General features: G+C 38.9%; 1 protein-coding gene and 1 pseudogene across 1 annotated transcript; both read right to left on the bottom strand.

The window, feature by feature from the left end:
* Window positions 1-17579: 17579 nt before the first annotated feature.
* LOC118892672 lies at window positions 17580-18133 on the bottom strand (annotated as a pseudogene).
* A 5832-nt stretch (window positions 18134-23965) lies between these two features.
* On the bottom strand, window positions 23966-24573 carry LOC118892863 (ADP-ribosylation factor-like protein 1). Its single transcript, XM_036847886.1, has one exon. The coding sequence runs from the start codon at window positions 24522-24524 to the stop codon at window positions 24072-24074; it is 453 nt and encodes a 150-aa protein (XP_036703781.1). The 5' UTR covers window positions 24525-24573; the 3' UTR covers window positions 23966-24071.
* Window positions 24574-25691: the final 1118 nt, after the last annotated feature.

Here is a 25691-nt window from a genome sequence, read left to right as displayed (position 1 = left end):
TCAGACTTCTTAGATTCTATAGAGCTGGATCATAATTCTGTGAGGATGGAGATGTGTACTCTCCTTCAAGAAATGGAAAGAAAGATCCCAGAGATCATTTAGAGATCATCAGGGCCACCACCATGGATTTAACAGGTCAGATGGCTTTCATCCAAAGACCTGGGAACGAGCCAATCCTGCAAAGCAATGGGGCAGGGCTACCCAGGATCTTCGGGGTATGACCCCCACGCATCGGAGTCACAGAGGGAGGATCACCACTTCATCAGGTCCTGAAGGCAGAACTGATGCCACAGTGGGCCTGTGGAGCAGAGCATTGAACCAAAGAGTATTATTCTCCAGCACCAAGATCTGATGGAATTTACCTTGCCAGGTTTTGGACTTGCTGGGGACCCATCACTCTTTCTTTCTTTCCTGTTTCTCCCTTTTGGAATGGGAATGCCTATCATATGCCACCATTGTATTTTGGAAGCACATTAACTTATCTGGTTTCACAGGTTCACATATAGAGAGTAATTTTGCCTCAGGATGAATTGAAACAGAGCAGGACCCTATGGTCTCACCACCCACCCCCGCCCGCTGCCCCAGCCACCATGTCCTCTGCCTGCCTTTTGTCTGTAGAAAAACATTAACCAAAGAATAAGTTTAATCAGAGAAGTGAGAAAATGCAGAAGCAAAGGAAAGCAGTCAAAATAATTATAGTTCAGTCATTAAGCAAAGTCAAGAACCTTTACTTCCTCCTCAAGGGCTGTAGATAATGTTCTGAGCCATGTCCTGTGAGCTGTCTTGTAGATACTGAAATCCCCACCAGGTGGAAGAAGTTAACTACATGATGACCAGACTATAGCCATGACATAAACTGCCACAATTCCAAGAACTGGCTTCAAAGAAATGGGAAAAAATGACCCTGGAACTGAAGATTAACTGTACTTAAAACAATCAAAATGACATTGATCAGACCACTGCATGACCAATTTCAAGATGACTGTCAAAGCCGACTATGCTGTTTCTGCATGTAGCCCCCTCCTTCCACCTATAAAAGCTCTTGCCCACTGATTGCCAGTTGGGGGGAGTCGGCCTTTGGACACAAGTCCGCCCTCTCCCCCGGTTGCTGGCCTCTGAAATAAAGCAAACTTTCCTTTTCACCAACTTTGCCTCTTGAATATTGGCTTTAGAGTGGCGAGCAGCCCAACCTCACTTTTGGTAAGAGAATTATACCTCATGTCTCACCCATATCTGATTTAGATGATACTTAGATGAGACTTTGGACTTCAGAGTTTAAAGTTGATGGTGGAATGAATTAAGACTTTGGGGATTGTTGGGATGAAATGGATGTATTTTGCATGTCAGAAGGACATGGATTTGGGGGCCAGGGGCAGAATGGTGTAGACTGAATGTTTACTTCCCCTCAAAATTCATATGCTCAAGCCCTAACTCTATGTTACAATATTTGGAGTTGGGGCCTTTGGGAAGCAGTTAGGGTTAGATGAGGTCATGAGGATGGGCCTTCAAGATAGGATTAGTGGTCTTAGAAGAAGAGGAAAAGATTTTCTCTTTTCCCCACTCTCCACCCTCACCTTTCTCTATTTCTCTTTCTCTCTCTCTCTCCATGTACAAGTACCAAGGAAAGGCCATGTGAGGACACAGCAAGAGGAAGAGCAAGCCAGGAAGAGAACTCTCACCAGGAACCAAATCTGCTGATAACTTAAACTTGGATGTCTCAGCCTCCAGAACTGTGAGAAGATGAATTCCTATTCTTTAAGCCACTCAATCTATGGTGTTTTGTTATGGCAGGCAGAGCTCCCTGAAACAGGTATTGTCTACCCCAGAGGAGTTCTAAAATTACATGAAGTGGTGACATCTCTTAGACAGTGTTTGAGATATGCCTTGGAGGTTGGCTAGTACACAGAGTGTAGATGTGAGCAATGCCCTCTGAGATTTTATAATTCACAAGGTATAAAGATGAATATTAAAGTCTTCTGTAATGGACAGAAAGGATTAGGGAGAGAGAGCGAGCAGTTTGCCCAGGTAGGATGGTTGCTTTGGATGTGCATACAGCCTAGGGGCCTAAACTAAGTAGGAGTAGTGAGCCTGAATAGGAAATAATCCATAGATTTTTCAGGAATGAGAAGGAGTTATCAGACACATTCTCTGGTAACTAATTCAATACTCAGTAAGAAAGCAGTCAAGTATGATTTTAAGATTTTGAATATATGTTATTTGCAAATGTTCATTCTAATGTTTTGAAATATAACTAAAAGGCATACATAATCTGGTAATGATGCATTTTGGTGGAATGAAGGAAAAAGAAGCAGAATGCATATATCATATAGTATGAAGTCAAATGGCCAAACACTATTCTCCTAACGAGAACTGAATTATCCATGTAAATAATATACCATTCAAAGACCAAGTAGCACTCTAAAATTTCACGTATAAAAATAGTCAACATCACAAAATAAACAGATGTTTGCACGTTAATGGAAAACACTAATTGTAGTCAGAGTTCAGAAAATCTTAGTATTTCAGGAGTGGAAATTACTTAAAAGCCATATAATACAAATATTACATTTTAGACTTACTGATATATATACTGAGTTCAGAGAAATTACAAGATTAGCTGGAAATCATAGAATCAACAAATGACCAGAATCAGACCTTCATACGTGGACCCTTGAATGATACAAACAGGTCAAGAGAACATTAGCTGCCCCTAAACAAATTCTTTTTGAAAGCATTGTATAATAATGAGGTATCATAAAAGTGATTCCTCCTACCTTCAAAGATCCCCACATCTTGAGACATACAGCCAATCTCTAGTATTTTAAAAGATTTTGCTAATAATATCCTTTGAAAGACAGCAACAATTAGAACAAGAAATCATTAATGCTAGAGACTCTAGAAAACTAGTATAGGAAACTGCCAAAGACAGTATCAGAATAAGATAGAAAAACTGCTAACTTGGCAATAAAACAAAAATTAGTATGTAACTTTTCATAACACAGATTTCTTATTTTGTTTTAAAATTTAATATGTATATGTTGGGTAGACACATATGAAATATTATAACCATCTCTCATTAATTCTCATTAATGGAATTTGATCAAAACCTTGATATCTCTGCTATTTTAATAATATTTGTTCAGGACTTCCCTGGAGGTCCAGTGACTAAGGCTCTGTGCTCCCAATGCAGGGGTCCTGGGATTGATCCCTGGTCAGGGACCTAGATCCTGCATGCCACAACTAAAAGATTCTGCATGCTGCATCTAAAGATCCTGAATGCTGCAACTAAGACCCAGCGCAGACAAATAAATAAATAAAATTTTTCTTTTTTTTAAGTGAATTACTTGGGAGCTTCAACAGGTCAAAGAATAAGATGTGGAGATCACCTTCCTCCCCACAAATACATCAGAAATACATCTACATGTGGAACAACTCTACAGAACACCTACTGAACGCTGGCAGAAGACCTCAGACCTCCCAAAAGACAAGAAACTCCCCACGTAACTGGGTAGGGCAAAAGAAAAAAGAAAAAACAGAGACAAAAGACTAGGGACGGGACCTGCACCAGTGGGAGGGAGCTGTGAAGGAGGAAAGGTTTCCACACACTAGGAAGCCCCTTCATGGGCGGAGACTGCGGGTGGTGGAGGGGGAAGCTTCAGAGCCACGGAGGAGAGCTCAGCCACAGGGGTGCGGAGGGCAAAGCGGGGAGATTCCTGCACAGAGGATCGGTGCTGACCAGCACTCACCAGCCTGAGAGGCTTGTCTGCTCACCCGCCAGGACGGGCGGGGGCTGGGAGCTGAGGCTCAGGTTTTGGTCGGATTGCAAGGAGAGGACTGGGGTTGGCTGTGTGATCACAGCCTGAAGGGGGCTAGTGAGCCACAGCTAGCCGAGAGGGAGTCCGGGAAAAGTCTGGAACTGCCGAAGAGGCAAGAGACTTTTTCTTGCCCCTTTGTTTCCTGGTGCGCGAGGAGAGGGGATTAAAAGCCCCACTTAAAGGAGCTCCAGAGACGGGCGGGAGCTGAGGCTATCAGCGTGGACCCCAGAGACAGGCATGAGACACTAAGGCTGCCACTGCAGCCACCAAGAAGCCTGTGTGCAAGAACAGGTCCCTATCCACACCTCCCCTCCCGGGAGCGGGTGCAGCCCGCCACTGCCAGGCTCCCGTGATCCAGGGACAACTTCCCCGGGAGAACGCATGGCGCCTTAGGCTGGTGCAATGTCACGCCAGCCTCTGCTGCCGCAGGCTCGCCCAGCATCCGTACCCCTCCCTCCCCACGGCCTGAGTGAGCCAGAGCCCCCGAAGCAGCTGTTCCTTTAACCCCATCCTGTCTGAGCGAAGAACAGATGCCCTCAGGCGACCTACACGCAGAGGTGGGGCCAAATCCAAAGCTGAAACCTGGGAGCTGTGAGAACAAAGAAGAGAAAGGGAAATTTCTCCCAGCAGCCTAAGAAGCAGCGAATTAAAGCTCCACAATCAACTTGATGTACCTGCATCTGTGGAATACCTGAATAGACAAGGAATCATCCAAAATTGAGAAGGTGGACTTAGGGAGCAATGATATATATATTTTTTTCACTTTTTATCTTTTTGTGAGTGTGTATGTGTATGCTTCTGTGTGTGATTTTGTCTGTATAGCTTTGCTTTTACCATTTGTCCTAGGGTTCTGTGTGTCCGTTTTGTTTTGTTTTGTTTTGTTTAGTATAGTTTTTAGCACTTGTTATCACTGGTGGATTTGTTTTTTGATTTGGTTACTCTCCTCTTTCTTTCTTTCTTTCTTTCTTTTTTTAATACTTAAAAATTTTTTTTAAAATAATTATTTTTTATTTTAATAATTTATTTTACTTTATTTTAATTTAATTTATTTTATTTTATCTTCTTCTTTCTTTTTTTCTTTTTTTTCTCCCTTTTATTCTGAGCCGTGTGGATGACAGGCTCTTGGTACTCCAGCCAGGCATCAGGGCTGTGCCTCTGAGGTGGGAGACCCAAGTTCAGGACACTGGTCCACAAGAGACCTCCTAGCTCGACATAATACCAAACAGCAAAAAACTCCCAGAGATCTCCATCTCAACACCAAGACCAAGCTCCACTCAACGACCAGCAAGCTACAATGCTGGACACCCTATGCCAAACAAGTAGACAGACAGGAACACAACCCCATTCACTAGCAGAGAGGCTGCCTAAAATCATAATAAGGCCACAGACACCCCAAAACACACCACCAGATGTGGACCTGCCCATCAGAAAGACAAGATCCAGTCTCATCCACCAGAACACAGGCACTAGTCCCCTCCAACAGGAAGCCTACACAACCCACTGAACCAACCTTAGCCGCTGGGGACAGACACCAAAAACAACAGGAACTATGAACCTGCAGCCTGCAAAAAGGAGACCCCAAACACAGTAAGTTAAGCAAAATGAGAAGACAGAGAAACACACAGCAGATGAAGGAGCAAGGCAAAAACCCACCAGACATAACAAATGAAGGGGAAATAGTCAGTCTACCTGAAAAAGAATTCAGAATAATGGTAGAAAAGATGATCCAAAATCTTGGAAATAGAATGGAGAAAATACAGGAAACGTTTAACAAGGACCTAGAAGAACTAAAGAGCAAGCAAACAGTGACGAACAACACAATAGATGAAATAAAAAATTCTCTAGAAGGCATCAACAGAAGAATAACTGAAGCAAAAGAACGGATAAGTGACCTGGAAGATAAAATAGTGGAAATAACTACTGCAGAGCAGAATAAAGAAAAAGAGTGAAAAGAATTGAGGACAGTCTCAGAGACCTCTGGGACAACATTAAACGCACCAACGTTCAAATTATAGGGGTCCCTGAAGAAGAAGAGAAAAAGAAAGGGACTGAGAAAATATTTGAAGAGATTATAGTTGAAAACTTCCCTAATATGGGAAAGGAAATAGTTAATGAAGTCCAGGAAGCACAGAGAGTCCCATACAGGATAAATCCAAGGAGAAACACGCCAAGACACATATTAATCAAACTATCAAAAATTAAATACAAAGAAAAAATATTAAAACCAGCAAGGGAAAAACAACAACACACAAGGGAATCCCCATAAGGTTAACAGCTGATCTTTCAGCAGAAACTCTGCAAGCCAGAAGGGGGTGGCAGGACATATTTAAAGTAATGAAGGAGAAAAAACTACAACCAAGATTACTCCACCCAGCAAGGATCTCATTCAGATTGGAAGGAGAAATTAAAATCTTTACAGGAAAGCAAAAGCTAAGAGAATTCAGCACCACCAAACCAGCTTTACAACAAATGCTAAAGGAACTTCTCTAGGCAGGAAACAGAAGAGAAGGAAAAGACCTAAAATAACAAACCCAAAACAATTAAGAAAACGGTAATAGGAACATACATAACAATAACTACCTTAAATGTAAATGGAATAAATGCTCCCACCAAAAGACACAGACTGGCTGAATGGATACAAAAACAAGACCCATATATATACTGTCTACAAGAGACCCACTTTAGACCTAGGGACACAAACAGACTGAAATTGAGGGGATGGAAAAAGATATTTATGCAAATGGAAATCGAAAGAAAGCTGGAGTAGCAATTCTCATATCAGACAAAATAGACTTTAAAAGAAAGACTATTACAAGAGACAAAGAAGGACACTATATAATGATCAAGGGATCGATCCAAGAAGAAGATATAACAATTGTAAATATTTATGCAACAAACATAGGAGCACCTCAATACATAAGGCAAATGCTAACAGCCATAAAAGGGGCAATCGACAGTAACACAATCACAGTAGGGGACTTTAACACCCCACTTTCACCAATGGACAGATCATCCAAAACGTAAATAAATAAGTAAACACAAGCTTTAAATGATACATTAAAGATGGACTTAATTGATATTTATAGGACATAATATCCAAAAACAACAGAATACACTTTCTTCTCAAGTGCCCATGGAACATTCTCCAGGATAGATCATATTTTGGGTCACAAATCAAGCCTCGGTATATTGAAGAAAATTGAAATTGTATCAAGTGTCTTTTCCAACCACAACACTATGAGATTAGATATCAATTATAGGAAAAAGTCGGTAAAAAATACAAACATATGGAGGCTAAACAATACACTACTTAATAACCAAGAGATCACTGAAGAAATCAAAAAGGAAATCAAAAAATATCTAGGAACAAATGACAATGAAAACACGACGACCCAAAACCTATGGGATGCAGCAAAAGCAGTTCTAAGAGGGAAGTTTATAGCAATACAATCCTACCTTAAGATACAAGAAACATCTCAAATAAACAACCTAACCTTACACCTAAAGCAATTAGAGAAAGAAGAACAAAAATACCCCAAAGTTAGCAGAAGGAAAGAAATCATAAAGATCAGATCAGAAATAAATGAAGAAGAAATGAAGGAAACGATAGCAAAGATCAATAAAACTAAAAGCTGGTTCTTTGAGAAGATAAACAAAGTTGATAAACCATTACCCAGACTCATCAAGAAAAAAAAAGGGAGAAGACTCAAATCAACAGAATTAGATATGAAACAGGAGAAGTAGCAAGTGACACTGCAGAAATACAAAGGATCATGAGAGATTACTACAAGCTAGTATATGCCAATAAAATGGACAACCTGGAAGAAATGGACAAATTCTTAGAAATGCACAACCTTCCGAGACTGAACCAGGAAGAAATAGAAAATATAAACAGACCAATCACGAGCACTGAAATTGAAACTGTGAGTAAAAATCTTCCAACAAACAAAAGCCCAGGACCAGATGCCTTCACAGGCGAATTCTATAAAACATTTAGGGAAGAGCTAGCTAACACCTATCCTTCTCAAACTCTTCCAAAACATAGCAGAGGGAGGAACACTCCCAAACTTATTCTATGAGGCCACCATCACCCTGATACCAAAACCAGACAAAGATATCACAAAGAAAGAAAACTACAGGCCAATATCACTGATGAACATAGATGCAAAAATCCTCAACAAAATACTAGCAAACAGAATCCAATAGCATATTAAAAGGATCATACACCATGATCAAGTGGGGTTTATCCCAGGAATTCAAGGATTCTTCAATATACGCAAATCAATCAATGTGATACACCATATTAACAAATTGAAAGAGAAAAACCATATGATCATCTCAATAGATGCAGAGAAAGCTTTCAACAAAAGTCAACACCCATTTATGATAAAGACCCTCCAGAAAGTAGGCATAGAGGGAACTTTCCTCAACATAATCAAGGCCATATATGACAAACCCACAGCCAGCATTGTCCTCAATGGTGAAAAACTGAAACCATTTCCACTAAGATGTGGAACAAGACAAGGTTGCCCACTCTCACCACTATTATTCAACATAGTTTTGGAAGTTTTAGCCATAGCAATCAGAAAAGAAAAAGAAATAAAAGGAATCCAAAACGGAAAAGAAGTAAAACTGTCACTGTTTGCAGATGACATGATACTATACATAGAGAATCCTAAAGATACCACCAGAAAACTACTAGAGCTAATCAATGATTTGGTAAAGTTGCAGGATACAAAATTAATGCACAGAAATCTCTTGCTTTCCTATACACTAATGATGAAAAATCTGAAAGAGAACTGAAGGAAACACTCCCATTTAACATTGCAACAAAAAGAGTAAAATATCTAGGAATAAACCTACTTAAGGAGACAAAAGACCTGTATGCAGAAAATTATAAGACACCGATGAAAGAAATTAAAGATGATACAGATAGATGGAGAGATATACCATGTTCTTGGGTTGGAAGAATCAACATTGTGAAAATGACTATACTACCCAAAGCAATCTACAGATTCAGTGCAATCCCTATCAAACTACCAATGGCATTTTTCACAAAACTAGCACAAAAAATTGCACAATTTGTATGGAAACACAAAATACCCTGAATAGCCAAAGCAATCTTGAGAAAGAAAAACGGAGCTGGAGGAATCAGACTCCCTGACTTCAGACTATACTACAAAGCTACAGTAATCAAGACAGTATGGTCCTGGCACAAAAACAGAAATATAGATTAACGGAACAGGATAGAAAGCCCAGAGATAACCCCATGCACATATGGCCACCTTATCTTTGATAAAGGAGGCAAGAATATACAGTGGAGAAAAGACAACCTCTTCATTAAGTGGTGCTGGGAAAACTGGACAGCTACATGTGAAAGAATGAAATTAGAACACTCCCTAAAGCCATACACAAAAATAAACTCAAAATGGATTAAAGACCTAAATGTAAGGCCAGACACTATCAAACTCTTAGAGGAAAACATAGCAGAACATTCTATGACAAAAATCACAGCAAGATCCTTTTTGATCCACCTCCTAGAGAAATGGAAATAAAAACAAAACTAAACAAATGGGACCTAATGAAAATTAAAAGCTTCTGCACAGCAAAGGAAACCATAAACAAGACAAAAAGACAACCCTCAGAATGGGAGAATATATTTGCAAATGAAGCAACTGACAAAGGATTAATCTCCAAAATTTACAAGCAGCTCATGCAGCTCAATATCAAGAAAACAAACAACCCAATCCAAAAATGCGCAGAAGACCTAAATACACATTTCTCCAAAGAAGATATACAGATTACCAACAAACACATGAAAGAATGCTCAACATCATTAATCATTAGAGAAATGCAAATCAAAACTACCATGAGATATCATCTCACACCGGTCAGAATGGCCATCATCAAAAAATCTACAAACAATAAATTCTGGAGAGGGTGTGGAGAAAAGGGAACCCTTGCACTGTTGGTGCAATGTAAATTGATACAGCCACTATGGAGAACAGTATGGAGTTTCCTCAAAAAACTAAAAATAGAACTACCATATGACCCAGCAATCCCACTACTGGTCATATACCCTGAGAAAACCATAATTCAAAAATAGTCATTTACCACAATGTTCATTGCAGTTCTATGTACAATAGCCAGGACATGGAAGCAATGTAAGTGTCCATCAACAGATGAATGGATAAAGAAGATGTGGCACATATATACAATGGAATATTACTCAGCCATAAAAAGAAACGAAATTGAGTTATTTGTAGTGAGGTGGATGGACCTAGAGCCTGTCATACAGATTGAAGTAAGTCAGAAAGAGAAAAACAAATACCGTTATGCTAACACATATATATGGAATCTAAAAAATAAAAAAAAAAAATGGTCATGAAGAACCTAGGGGCAAGACCAGAATAAAGATATAGTCCTACTAGAGAATGGACTTGAGGATATGGGGAGGGGGAAGGGTAAGCTGGGACAAAATGAGAGAGTGGCGTGGACATATATACACTACCAAACGTAAAATAGCTAGCTAGTGGGAAGCAGCCGCATAGCACAGGGAGATCAGCTCGGTGCTTTGTGACCACCTAGAGGGGTGGGATAGGGAGGGTGGGAGGGAGGGAGACGCAAGAGGGAAGAGATATGGGGACATATGTATATGTATAACTGATTCACTTTGTTATAAAGCAGAAACTAACACACCATTGTAAAGCAATTATACTCCAATAAAGATGTTTAAAAAAAAAGTGAATTACTTAAAAATAATAATATTTGTTCTAATTCTGTCAATTCTTTTTCAAATATCTTTTTCCATACTTGCAAGCTGTTTTTCTCTTTCAATAACTGTGCTCATTCATTGAAACTATTTCAGCTCATTACGTATTTGTAAATATTATAATTGAGAGGAAAAAATGCTCAGTGTTAATAAATTTTAAGACATTGTCTTTATTCTATAATAGTATCCCATCATAATGACCATCTCCTATTTACTCAGCTTTTCATATAATTTTTATAAAAACTTTTTAGGATTACCATATATAATGAACTATGTACAAAGTACTACTAGACTGTATTTTCAGTGTGCTTAGCACTAGCTAAACTAATATTTTAACAGGACATTTGAAAATGGTTCAGTCCTTTCCCACATAGCACAGACATTTAATATCCCTCATTCCAGTAAATGCCAGCCACAATAGCTGTCCAGACATCTAAAATGCCCCCTACAAGGTAGTACTGTTCCCTTTAAAAACCACTATGCCAAAGGTGTGTAGTATCTAACAGAAGGAAAAGACTTTATCCCCTATCTTGAACTTTTAAAAAAGTAGTACAAAGTGCTTCACTGTCTCTCTTCTTTTTAAACAATAAAGCAGTGGGCTCTGGTGGGAAGTCGGTGGATTCGAAGTGAGACACCTTAGGTTTGAAACTCATGTTCTTCTGCCAGTATGTGATCACAAGACACTGAAACTCCACCACCATTTGCTTCTTTATCTGCAAATGTGGATACAATGCCTATGTTGAAAATGTAGACTGAGAATGAAGAGAGATAATTAGGTGGAAATGTTTTGTAATCTGTAAATTAGTGAGCAAATGTTCGTCATTGTTATTCTTTTTTGTGTTTGTTTTGATTGTAGTTCACTGTGCATCAAGGAACGTGCTACCTCTGCCGTTCCAGGATTTGCCTGCTTTCCAGAATTGCTTGATTAAGTAAATCCCTCTACAACAGCATTTTTCAAAATATGTCTAGCAGTTTCAATTTAAAAAAAAAAAACACACACAAGGAAACACTGCATACTATGTACCCCTCTTACATAATGTTGAGGTTAAATATCAGGATGTTAAAATCTGAAAAATCATACCCTGTTTAATTTTAGTTTCCAAACTTGTTTCATTTGACCATGAAATCCCCAAATCTCCTTCTTTCTACGTCTCTTCCTTTCCTTTCGTTTCTTCCTTCCTTCCACCCTTCCTTCCACCCTTCCCACCTTCCTGCCCTTCCTTCCTTCCTTCTTCTTTTAACATAACACTTCTGAGTATTCTGCTTAAAGAATTTCATGGAACACAACTTAGTAAGATCTATTTTAAATGTTTCTAGTGATTACTCTTATCATGTTTTGCTTTTCCTAGGAATTGATTCTGTAGAGCTGGATTATTCTGTATAGGAGAACTTTACCAGGAATTGTGTACGTGTGTGTTTCAGTAGTATTTTTATGCTGATATACTTTTCCATATGACAAATTTTCTTTTGTTATTTTTGTTCATGCTGTATTCGTATAGAACTTTACTATTTTCCAAGCATGTCCCAATGTTACATCATCATCTTCCTTTATCTAAGGATAATCCAATAAAACTAAAGCAGGGAAGTACTATTATCCTAAATTTAGAGATAAGGCTTCCAAGGCTAAGAGAGTTACTTAAGACCACACACACCTGTTGTGGGACATAACCAGCAGCAGAACCCCAAAGTCCTCATCCTTGCCCATTGAGCTTTCTCCTACAATGCAATGCTTCCTAAACTCTTTGCTTTTCATACTGTGAACTTTCACATCTTTTTGCTATCTTTGTGTGCCCTGCCCCCCACCCCCCAAATAGTGCATTTTCTGCTTCAGGTCAGGAATGTGAAGGGTAGAATTTGCTTACTTATTTTTAGCTGCCTATAACAGAAACCCTCTCTTTATTTGCTACAGGCTGTTTGGGAACAGGAGAGAAAGCTTGAGAGGTTTATATTAGTTTTGAAATACTGAAGGAAAACCTCCCATTCTCAAATTCAGAACAAGATTTATTCAAGAAATGTCCAAGACTGTAGCTCTTTCAGATTTGTTAAGCATAAGACTGAATCCTCACAGGTTTGGGTTAATAATACTGAAGTAGAACAGTATGTACTATAACAATGGAACTTTCCCTGCCATAAGGGCATTGCAATGTTTTACAAAAGAAAAGCAGTTGTTCAAGTGGTGCCCATCTGGAGCCATAAAAGAGCTCAGAATACACTAATGCAACCAAGAAAACAACAGGGAAAGCTTTTCTATGTACTTTCCACCATGCCTTTGACACACTGGCAGCTCAGTAACATTGCTGACATTTCTGAGCTGTTGGGGAGAGCAGCCCATGAATAGAAAGTGTGACTGAGACTGCTCTGGCACAGGGCCATACTGTAGTACAAGGTGAGATTCAGGCAGCTTCTCTTTGACAGGCTGAATGCCAGGTAATTTATAGCCAGGTGACTTGATGATTGGAACCAATGTGAAATCTACACTATGTACCAAATTCTGCAATAATGTGACAGTCGGATTCAATCTGCTCCTTACCTAGGACTTTTATTGTTTTAGGAGTTGCAGTATAAAAATCAATAACTTATGCAACATTGATTATAGTAGGATTGTAAGCTATTTCTTGTTTATCTGACAACATATATGTTTCTAACCTTAAACACATTGTGATGGATCCTGTTTCACTAAATCCAGCGATAAATTGCATATTATAAAATTAATTTAATATTATTCTTTTGATTTTGCTATAAGATATACATTCAAATATTTTTTAGTCCATTTTGTAAGGATTACCCTGTTAAAGTTATGAAGTTAAAATGGGGCTCCCATAGCATTTTCTACTGAAGTGATTCTGCGGACACAAGATGTGTACCTGATGGCAGGTGGGGGCTGAAAGGGTAAATGAACGGAACCTGATGGGGGAGTCATCAGAGCAAGAGTTTGAATAAATGAAACCAGACACACTGTCCCTATTGTTTGCAGTGATCTCTGTACAGGAGATCACCTGTATGGACTACATCCTTGAGCTCCTTTGCTCTCTACCTTCCAGATTGGTTCAGGTAATCGAGACTAGAGGAAAGCGATTTCCTTGTCTGGCATATTTCCTGTAGGATTGGCTGTGTCCCTTAGTCACAGCCCTTGACAAAGGCCTTCCTGGGTTCTATTTATATTATTCTGTTCCTTCTTCCCTTCAGTCTTCAGACTTTTCTGAGGTTCTGCACCACTGCTTGGTTTCACTACACTCTAAGCAAAGTTTTGCTGACTGTCCTTTTATTAAACTCTTTTCAAATTACCCATTGTGAAAGTACCATGTTTTAGCTGACCCTGCCTTATATACACTAGAAGTCAAACATGTCTACACATGCATGGCTGGCCAATTAGTTACGACCCCATTTGTAAAAGTATAAAAGAATGTTGTAGGAAGTCCTTCAGTCTAGGCAAAGAGAGACCTAGGGTCCCCCACCTTAATCCTAGAGCCATTGCAGGAAAATAATGTGTGTGTGTGTGTGTGTGTGTGTGTGTGTGTGTTTTACAATAGAGTGTGTATCTGTTGGCTCATTCTCCCATCCACACATCTACCCTGCAATATGAGTGCATCCCTAACCAATTTATTTAATAAATTTCTTATACATTAGGTCAAATACAGTAGAATTTTGGCAAGTTTATATGGTCAAATGTTTTTACAGGTACACAAAATTTCATATTTTTCTGGTGGTGTTCTTTCTTTAGCCCTCAGATTTAAATTGTGCAAATAAATTTACCATCATACACATCTTGTTTAGATTATTTTTCTAAGCAATGAGATATATATGGAAACATTTAGTGTGTATAAGTAGCATCAGTTGTTTCTTCCATAAGCAATATCAGGCAAATCAAAGAGATTGGGCAACCCAATCCTAGGTGGCGATAAGTATTTTTTTAAATGCAGTTGAATTAGTTTTTTTTTTTATGTTAAAAAAAAATTCATTCCCATTTTTTATTTGATGTTTCCAAATATAAAAAAAGTCAAGGTTCTTACACCAGTTATCTCAAATGAGACCATGCAAAGCAATTTAAAGTGTATACAACAGTCATTCCCCCTTCAGTTTTGCTGCTTTATACAACTGTGTGATCCACAGAAAATTGAATGGCATGTTGGTTGGAAAATTTCACCGGTTTACAAACAAACAAACAAACAAATGAACGAAAACCCAACAACAAACATGCAAGATAGTTGCTACTTTGTGTCTGTGAATCAATTTACAAACTTTTTAAAATTTAGGAGCCACACGGAACTAAAAATTTTAGCTGCCCAATTTTATCCAACTACCCCACAGAAAGCACGAATGACAGTCCCAACACTCTGTAAACTTTGAAGAGTTGAGATAGTAGACACTATTTGTTATCTATAGTAGATTCAACTGTTGAGTCTGCAAATGTAGGCTTTTTTCTCTTAACAGAAATAAATCTCCTTAGGGCCTTTCCTCTAATTTTGCTAGGCTGGGTTCCAAAAGAATAGTGAAGAACTCTTCACATGAAATTTAAAGTATGATGACTGAAATATTCTGATGCATTATACAAATTTTTGTTAGTTGCATAGACTAAAGACAGGTGGTTTGCTAAATGGCACTGAAGAAAATCCTGACCCAGTGGCACTACTTAGTCCAAATGTTTCTGACCAAAGAAAATTATACAACAATACTTATAGGTTCACTTTTAAGAAATGGCTGACATTAATACTGTACATATTTTACATGCCAAATACATAGTCCAAGAGTTTATAAAATAAGTTCATGCATTATTACCTCTAATAATATCATATACAAGATACCCAGCCCTCCCCCCAACCCCCAGTACTTCTGACAACATTTCAGGTGGACACAGTCTTATATACAAAAACAATCCAGTTTCTCTGCTGTGTTAATTACATAATTTAAAGAAATTTCAGAGATTACTGAGAAAAAAACTTAGTCCATTGAAGACTGATACAAAGTGTCAATCTGTGGGATTTTAAAATGTTTCCTTTAAAAAAAAACACCCAGAACACATAACCTCTGTACAAAAAAAAAAATAAAAATTCTGGATGACCATGTTTGATCACACTACATAAATTAGAATGAAATGCCATTGGTTAAAAGTTTTTCTACTTTACTCATTCCTTTGACAGCATTAATTTGTTAACTAATATTTATATTTAGTTCAGCTGCATTTATGGCACAAGATATCATTTTCAAAACAGTGGCACCAATCTTCCTTAAGTGTAACAGCACTCTATTTTTAGCAGCAATTATATTTTTAAAGGTTAACAATTTATAGAACAAATGTATAACTATGCTGATTTTCTACTTTATATTCCACCAGTTACAATTATTTACAAGGAGCTAACTAATGTCTACATATGGAATCATCTTTCACTTGCCCCACCTCATTTCTGACTTGGTCAGGGAAGTACAGGTGTTTCAGACAATCCCATCTATTTATGTGTTTTAAATGGGACTCTTGGATTCAAGTGAATATAAGGACAAGTGTAAGACAAAGTAATTCTTAGTTCAGGTATGTTCCAGTGCCCCAATATTTAGTTATATGATAAATAGTACCTACTGACCAGCTGTAAAAGATGAGAGGTTCCAAGGTGCTTTAAAAATCTAGGTCTGTAATAGCTGAACAAGAAGGCCATTTCACTCAATTGTGAGGCAGTCAGCACTGACTGGCATTTAAGGTGGTAACCAGAAAGTTTAACTGAAGAGATGTCACTAAATTAAGAAGCTGGAAATATGTTTTTTTTTTAAATTATTTATCCATTTGTGTTTTAGTTGGCATTTTCCTTATTTTCCATTTTTTTTTTTTAACTTTGGGTTTATTTATTTATTTATTTATTTATTTATTTATTTATTTATTTATTTATTTATGGCTGTGTTGGGTCTTCGTTTCTGTGCGAGGGCTTTCTCTAGTTGCGGCGAGCGGGGGCCACTCTTCATCGCGGTGCGCGGGCCTCTCATTATCGCCGCCTCTCTTTTTGCGGAGCACAGGCTCCAGACGCGCAGGCTCAGTAGTTGTGGCTCACGGGCCTAGTTGCTCCGCGGCATGTGGGATCTTCCCAGACCAGGGGTCGAACCCGTGTCCCCTGCATTGGCAGGCAGACTCTCAACCACTGGGCCACCAGGGAAGCCCTGGAAATATGTTTTTAAAAGCAATTTACATTGAGGGCAATATTGTTCTCATGTAGTCTGTGTAAAGAGAGATTGTGGATGAAGGGAATTGGCAATGGAGCATGCTAATTCAAATTCCATGAATACAGTTGTCAGGATAAGATGTTATGTACTACATGCATTTTGCTTACTGTACCTGCCTAACAATCACCAGCTCTATAGAGTTAAACTCCGTGTTAAAGGACTATTGAGTTTTAGGGGAATCGGCCATATCAGGTAGTTAGGGACATAATACCAGTTATGAAAGTTGAGACAAATGAGTTGACAAATTCCTGAAAATAGGGCCATATAGAAATAGTCCAAAATCTGGAATCTATGAATCAAAATTGTGATCCTATGAAACAAGTTTTGGGGTTGATGGACTGCTTTAATGTCAAGAATTATTGTCATAAATTCCTGCAACAGAAGGATTTGTTGAATATGTTAATACTGTGAATGAGAAAACAATTTAAGGGGAAAATATACCCACGAATAAGCTGATCTGACAAAAACCACAGACTGACATCAAATGGACAAAAAACTGAGAAAAAAATGCTGTGAAAATGCCAACCAAAATAACAAGGTGGGTGGGCTGAGGGCACAGTTAAGGCATCTAAAAAAAATTCCACATGGTTTTGGCTCCTTAAAATATTTTACACTTTGTTTTTTTTTTTTTAAAGAAGATTTGAAAGCATCTGAAAAACATGCAAATTGTTTGAAAATCCTGCATGGCAAATTCAGACAGTTTGCAAGTGTCATTCAGATGTTTGCCAAGGATAATAAAACCTCTGCCCATGAGATTGCACATGGTGGAAGACGTCCTTCCAGTTCTCTCTATCTTACACTAGACGGCAGCCCAGAGGTCTGTGCAGCAGTTACAAACAGGGTGTTACTATCTGAAAGGGAAGGGACTGTGGAATTTCCATTGGCTGGAGAACAACCCAGCTTTAGTTTTTCCAGATACTCGGCATGTACAGGCTTATGACCCTGGAGACCTTTATGGCATCTTCTACTCTGAACCACTCTCTTTCTTCCTATATTAACAGAATCTTCCCAGTGACAGTAAGAACATAAACATATGTTCTGTGCTTTCGGTCTTGGTTCTCAAATATGCCCAGGAGTCTGCCCAATTTTCCTTTGACTCCAGCCTCTTCATAAACCTCCCTCACGGCAGTACCGCCAGGCTCATCCTCGGGCTCCATTCCTTCTCCTGGGACGATCCATTGGTCTGGGTACCGACTGCTGCTCACCAACAGCACCTCGTCCTCCTGCTCGCTCCGGAAGCACAGGCACGCAGCCCGCTTCTTGAAGCCCTCGCGGTCATAGGTCCGCGTCTGGTAGGGCTTGAACTTCATCATAGAGGCGGGCTCTTGCTGCCGCCGCCACCCCGCCGTGGAGTGGGAGCGAGGGCGAGTCCGGGCGCAAGAAAGCGAGGCGGCGGCGCGGGGAAGGGCAGCGAGGTCGGGTCCAACCCAACTCAGCACATGCAGGAGCTTCAGCTGACCTTACTATTTTTTCTCTACATTTAGCTGGTGTATCCTCAATCCTCGGGGCTGTTAATTTTGTCACTACTATCATCAACATAAAACCACCCGCTATAACCCAGTACCAAACACCACTATTCGTATGATCAGTACTAACCACGGCAGCATTGCTTCTACTATCCTTACCTGTCCTAGTAATAATATGACTATTACTATATTACTATTATTTATTACTATTTCATCTATATTTCTAACATTATTTTATTAATTTCAGCTAAAAATCTCAAAACACATCTACTACCCCAACCCAAAATCAACACTCACTAAAGTGCAAAAACAACCTACCCCTTGAGAAACAGTATGAATGAAAATCTATTTGCCCCTTTTGTAAACCCAATAATAATAGGCCACCCCGTAGTCATTCTAATCATTATATTCCCAAGTATTTTATTTCCAACACCAAAAAGACTAATTAATAATCGCATAATTTCCCTTCAACAATGGCTAATTCAACTCATATCGAAACAAATAATAGGTATCCACAATCATAAAGGACAAACTTGATCACTAATACTAACATCACACATTCTATTTATTGGGTCAACCAATCTCCTCGGACTACTGCCCAGCTCGTTTTCACCCACCACACAGCTCTCAATGAATGTGGGAATAGCCATCCCCCTACGAGCCAGTGCCGTCATTACAGGTTTCCGTAATAAAACAAAAGCATCCCTAGCCCACTTCTTACAAGGCACACTCACCCTCCTTATCCCTATGCTAGTAATTATCGAAACTATCAGCCTATTCATCCAACCCGTAGCACTGGCTGTGCGACTAACAGCCAATATTACGGCAGGCCACTTACTAATACCTCTAATCAGAGAGACAACCTTAGTGCTAATAAGCACCAGCACATTCACGGCTCTCATTACATTTATCATTCTCGCCCTACTCACTATCCTCGAATTCGCTGTCACTATAATTCAAGCCTATGTATTCACCCTCTTAGTAAGCTTATACCTGCATGACAACACATAATGACCCACCAAACCCACACATACCACATAGTAAATCCTAGTCCTTGGCCCCTTACGGGAGCTCTTTCAGCTCTTATAACATCAGGCCTAATCATGTGATTCCACTTCAACTCAGTAGTTTTACTAACACTGGGCCTACTAACTAATATTCTAACAATATCAGTGATGACGTCATTGGAGAAAGCACTTTCCAAGGCCACCACACACCAACCGTCCAAAAGGGACTTCGATACGGAATAATCTTATTTATCGTATCAGAAGTCCTATTTTTTACCGGCTTTTTTTGAGCCTTCTACCACTCAAGCTTCGCTCCTACCCCTGAATTAGGCGGGTGCTGGCCACCAACAGGCATTCACCCCTTAAACCTCCTAGAAGTACTACTTCTCAACACTTCCGTGCTATTGGCCTCTGGTGTATCCATTACCTGAGCCCATCACAGCCTACAGAAGGAAATCATAAGCACATACTTCAAGCCCTCTTTATTACAATCGCCCTCGGTGTTTATTTTACACTCCTACAAGCATCACAGTATTACGAAGTCCCATTTACGATCTCAGATGGAGTCTACGGATCAACTTTCTTCATAGCCACAGGATTCCAGGGACTACATGTAATTATTGGTTCTACCTTCCTTGTTGTTTGTTTCCTACGCCAATTAAAATTCCACTTCACATCCAACCACCACTTCGGCTTCGAAGCTGCTGCTTGATACTGACATTTTATAGATGTTGTATGGCTATTTCTTTACGTATCTATCTATTGATGAGGCTCATAGTCTTTTCAGTATTAATTAGTACAACTGACTTCCAATCAGCTAGTTTCGGTACTCTGAAAAAGAACAATAAACCTAATACTGACCCTATTAACAAACACAATACTAGCCTCATTACTCGTACTTATTGCCTTCTGACTTCCTCAACTAAACATGCAGAAAAAACAAGCCCCTACGAATGCAGATTTGACCCTATAGGATCCTCCCGCCTACCCTTTTCCATAAAATTTTTCCCAGTAGCAATCACCTTCCTCCTTTTCGACCTAGAAATTGCCCTCTTACTACCCCTTCCCTGAGCAACCCAGAGTATTCTATTTTTTAGACCAATCTTCAGCATATTTTTGTATAATTATATATTGTTGGACCCCTCCAGCCTTCGGGATAGTTCTATAAAATGGAAGACTTGAGGAGACACATTGGACAGATTCTCACTGAGAGGGTGGAGTGTTGCTGACCACATCCCTAAGGCATTCTCCCAGCACATCTGGAGAGCGTGAACGTGTCTGTCCTTTGGGAAAATGTAGCTAAAGTTAACACTACAGTCATCCCTCGGTATCTGCAGGGGACTATTTACCTGTGGATACCAAAATCCAAAGATACTCAAGTCCCTCATATAAAATGGAATAGTATTTGCGTATAACCTATACATATCCTCCCGTATACTTTAAATCATCTTTAGATTATTTTTAATACCTAATACAATGTTAATGCTATGTAATTAGCTGTAAATACAATGTAAATGTTATGTAATTAGCTGTAAATACAATGTAAATGCTATGTATGATAAGTAGTTGCTGGTATGTGGCAAATTCAAGTTTTGCTTTTTATAACTTTCTGGAATTTTTTTCGAATATTTTGGATCTTTGGTTGATTGGATCTGTGGATGTGGAGGACCATCTGTACAGATGAGAACACTGAGGCAAAAAGAACTTAACTGCATATAGTCACACAAGAAGTAACAAAGTTCTAAATCAATCCCAAGTGTGACCGACTGCAAAGTGAGTATTCTTCACTACTAGTCTTTGAGTCAAGAAATAGGAACTCTATTATCTGTCATATATCTGCAAACTTGAAAGTTTCTGTCCTTTCTTGGTCTCAATTTTTCATCTGTATAATAAGGAAATTTTACTTTATGGCCTCTAATAAATTTTCCACCTGTATTATTCCATATATTCAATCAATCATTTACTTAATGAGCCTGCATCAAGTGCCCAGAAATTTTAAAGTATACCACTAGATTATCTGGATAGTGTAAGTTCAAATAATTCACTTTTTTGCATTACTTTTTTCATGAGATTCCACCAGGAGACAGAAATAACTCATCATCTGTGTTTTTTGCTTCTTTCCCTGGATTCCTTCCACCACCAATGTTACAAACACACAATTTTTTCACCAACAGTTGGGCCACATACTCCATAACTTAATATTTTCTTTATTCTAGAGACAGAGTATATTTATTGAAAACCTTCTATATTTATGTAATTTACAAATTGTTCTTCTCATTTTCCTGTCAGCTCTTCAATAATGAAATGATGAAAAAAAAAAAAAGAAAGAAAGAAAAGGTCTGGAATGTTTTCTCTGATGGTTGAAATCTATTACTCGGACCATAAATTTGCTGTCAGAAAAACACAAGATCATTTATGATCACACATTTTTATGTCCCAGAAGCTATAAATGTTTCCCACAAAAGCATGTAAAATAATTTTGCTATTCTATTCTTTGTGTTTCTAACAGCCTTACATAGTCTACATGTCAGAACTAATTACTCTCACCATGATTCTCTTTTTGTCTATGGACATAATTCATTTTACTAATTACTCAATATATGTCTTCCTATATACCAACCCAGTAGCATCTTATGAGTATGCATTGACTTAAACCCTGTAAAATACTTTCATTTTGTCAAAGAAATATGTTGCTCTTCACTGTCTTGAAAAAATAATGCCAGAAAAGACATCTATACTGAATTCATCTACACTGAATTATTATTTTGTGTTCTGCTGGTCACAGGCTTGCTCCCCCAGAGATCAGCCTGCCAGGTGGTTTATAGGGTCAATGATACTGGATATTTGTTACTCTACTCTTCCTTTTCCTACCCTTTCTCCCACTCTGTTCTACATCACAGGGAACACCATTTTCCTGCCAGCTGGTCTCTCTTGCCAACTGGCTTCTGGACAGGTTTAAGCAATGGTGAAAACGGGAAGGTGAGAGCAATAGAGAAACCAGAGTATTTCTTCCTCTCTTAGACTCTGCAGGAATATCTTTGGCTGTGGCTGCATCTTCTCAGCTCATGCAGAACAAAAACCCCTCCTTCTGAGATCCAACTGCTGATAGCCAAAGTTCTAGCTCTTTGAGTAGCCCAACTTCTAGACCTGGTATCACTGATAGGAACAGAGTAAAGGGACAAAGTAGGTGATTAAATATTCAATAGTTAATCCCACTAAGGGATCATAAGTAGAGACCGAAGTATGGGAGACCTCATAAATTAATGATTACACAAGAAAGTAGGCCTGCTTAACAACAAAACCAAGTGGGCTTACTTAGCAACAAAACTATGCAATAGAAGCATGAGACATACCCCCAAAACAATAAAACAGTGGTGGAATGGTCCACATCCTGCCCATTGAAGTCAGTAAGTTAATGATCCTTGAGAAGCGGCTTTTTCTGCATGTACTAAGAGCAGGAATATAGGGGAAAGGTGGCATTATACTGAAACCTGAGATGATTTCCCATATTTTAGTATATGTTACTGCCTTTTTGCTCATTTCCATAGTACTGTGACAGTCCCAGTTTGACCATGTAGGGAAAAGAAAACTCCCCCACCCCATGTGGAGGAGGAGCTAGAGATGGAAGTTTGATATCTACTCAACATGAGGAAGAAGATGGTCTTTTTCCTTTGATTGTAAAAATGTAGCCCACTAAGTTCTCAGGGTGGCATTCCCTTGCCTGCCACTTGTATCTCTCACAAGCATCCTATACTAATGAACTCGTTCCTTAGCTGTCACTCTGCCTCTCGCTGAATTCTTTCTGCACTGAGACAGAAGGATCTATGCTCTACTGAGTCCCAAAACACATTCTGTGGTTTCATCACTACTTCTTCCTTCGGTCCCTTCTTGTCTAGGCTAGTCATGCTCCTAGATGTTTTTAATCTCTGGTTTGCCTTATCATCACTGATTGATTCACCAGCTCTTCTATCATCCATGTAAACAATTCCCTGAATTTTATTCCCTCTGCTTAAAAGACCTAGTTTGGTTTCTGTCTTTTGGACTGGACTCATAGATTAACCCACACTTACTCATTTCACACTCATTCACTAAGACTTCATTATGTATCAAACTTGTGCAAGTCACTGTTTAAGGGTAAGAGCATACCTGTTAATATGATATACTTTTCCTATCTTGTATAAAAATTATAGTCCAGTGGGAAAGACAGATATTGTATAATAAATTGTGGGTATGATATATATTATAAAAGATAAATTATCTGATATTATGGGATCAAAAGCAAGAGAAAGTTAAACCAAAATGAAGAGTCAGGAAGGTTCTTAAGTTTGTCCCTTTTCAAATGGGATCTAAAAGGGGAGATAGCCTTGACCAGGTGTATGCCATAAGAATAATATGTGAGAAGAAAGAACTTATTTTAAAACCATTTTACCTAATTTCCCATTTTACAAATGATCTATAAAATTTTCATCAGTGTTTGCTTTGAGGGTATAGAGCTATGTAGCTGGGCAATGGAGGGAGGAAGGAGGCTTTATTATGTACATTATTTTTTTCCAACCAAATACTTATTTTTAATATTTATTACAAATGTTGCAGTCAGTTTGGTATATGCTGACGATCATACAGTTTTAACATGTAGTAGTGTGAAGCACACTTTAACTATTTCCGAAGGGATACGTGATGTGGTCTTAGTTTCAGAGGAGCGGAAGTGACTGAATTACTGTCTGCTCTGTAATGTTTCAACTAACCATTCCATTGCCTCATCAAGGCCAGTGCCTTTGGTTGCTGAAGTTTTGAATATTTGCCATTTTCAGTTCTTCAAGGCAGGTAACCCAAGTGAATTTGCCATCTCCGAGGGAGTCGTGGCCTGTTCCATGTCCTGCTTATTTGCAAACACCACTAAAACGGCTTTTCTCAGCTCTTCTTCCTCCAACATGGCAACTAAGTCTGATTTGGAAACGCCAATTCGGTCTCGGTCACAACTGTCTACTACATAAATGACTGCATCTGTGTTTGAATAATAACATCTCCAGTATGGCCTGATACTTGTCTGTCCTCCTAAATCCCAGACTTGGAATTTTAGGTTCTTGTATGTTACCGTCTCAACATTAAATCCAACGGTAGGAATAGTAGTAACGACTTCTCCAACCTGTAATCTGTACAAAATTGTAGTTTTTCCTGCTCCATCTAATCCCAAAATTAAAATCTTCATTTCCCAGGTTCCAAACAGACTGGAAAAAATGCTTGAGAAAAAGCCACCCATGATGAACTGCCTGTCCTCCCTCGTCGACCATCAGAGACTGGCCCCGACCTCGGCAGCGACTCCTAATCGAGCCTCGAAGTTGCCACCTCCCCTCGCCTAGGCCTGCGCTCTGGCTCTGGTTCCCAGGGGGTTTCTTTGGCAGCTTGGTCAGCCAGCAACTTCCACGTCGGACCTCCCGGCTGGGGCGGGGGCGAGGGGCCACCACCTGTACATTCTTCTATAACCTTTGAATAATGCTAACTACATGTATTTTATATCCAAAAAGATCATTTAAAATTACCTATAAATATCTGAAAGTTTCTAAGACAGAACTGGTGAATAATTTTTCTAATTTAAATAAATATCCAAAGAGACGTGCATGATAGTTCACTGAGGTTTTATGCACTCTCTGGATAGTAGAGTGTTCCCAATTAGAATGAAGGTGACCCAAAATATTTCAAATATTTATGTAAAAATGTGTGTCTTAGAAAACATATAACGCCAGGTGCTTAAATAATAATTGAACATAGATATATTGGCCGTCTGTGTAATCCTTAATTCAAAATCTCCTGCAGCCACCCAAGAAAGAGCTACAAGGTGTGCACCTGCAAACATAAGTGCTGAAATCTGTCCCTGTGTGTCACCTTGCGTCTTTATTTAGCTTGAAAAGAGCAACTGATATTAAACCTATTGTGACTTGTTTTAGTACTTCATTTTTCCTATTTTTTTTGCTCAATTTGATTTAAAATACTTATTATATAGTATTTGCCAGGTACTGTGCCTGGCTCTGAGGATGATATAACAAATAAAATACCTATCTTGCCCTAAGGAAATTTTTATCTGAGAGATGCAGACAAGTGAATGAGTGCTTATGATACCATACGATACAGCCCAAGAGAGAGGTTGGCATAGTGTGTTACAGGAACCCAATAGAAAGGCATCTAGCTAGCGTTGGGAAATTAAGGCATGCTCACTGGAGGATGTAACAGCTAATTAGAAGAGGAGTCAAAACTCTTTTTTGGTAGAAATACACAAACCTATACGTTAACACTTTTTTGGATAACAAGATTGAAACCAAACAGTGGTTAATTCTCCAAATAAGCCAAAACAATATGGTAATTTATTTATGAGATCCAGTTTATAATTATTATAAAAGACTATACCTTATATAGATTAACTGCTGTACCC

The sequence above is a fragment of the Balaenoptera musculus genome, chromosome 3 (assembly GCF_009873245.2).
Source record: "Balaenoptera musculus isolate JJ_BM4_2016_0621 chromosome 3, mBalMus1.pri.v3, whole genome shotgun sequence".
In the NCBI taxonomy this organism is placed as follows: Eukaryota; Metazoa; Chordata; class Mammalia; order Artiodactyla; family Balaenopteridae; genus Balaenoptera; species Balaenoptera musculus.
This window is presented reverse-complemented; position numbering and strand designations above follow the sequence as displayed.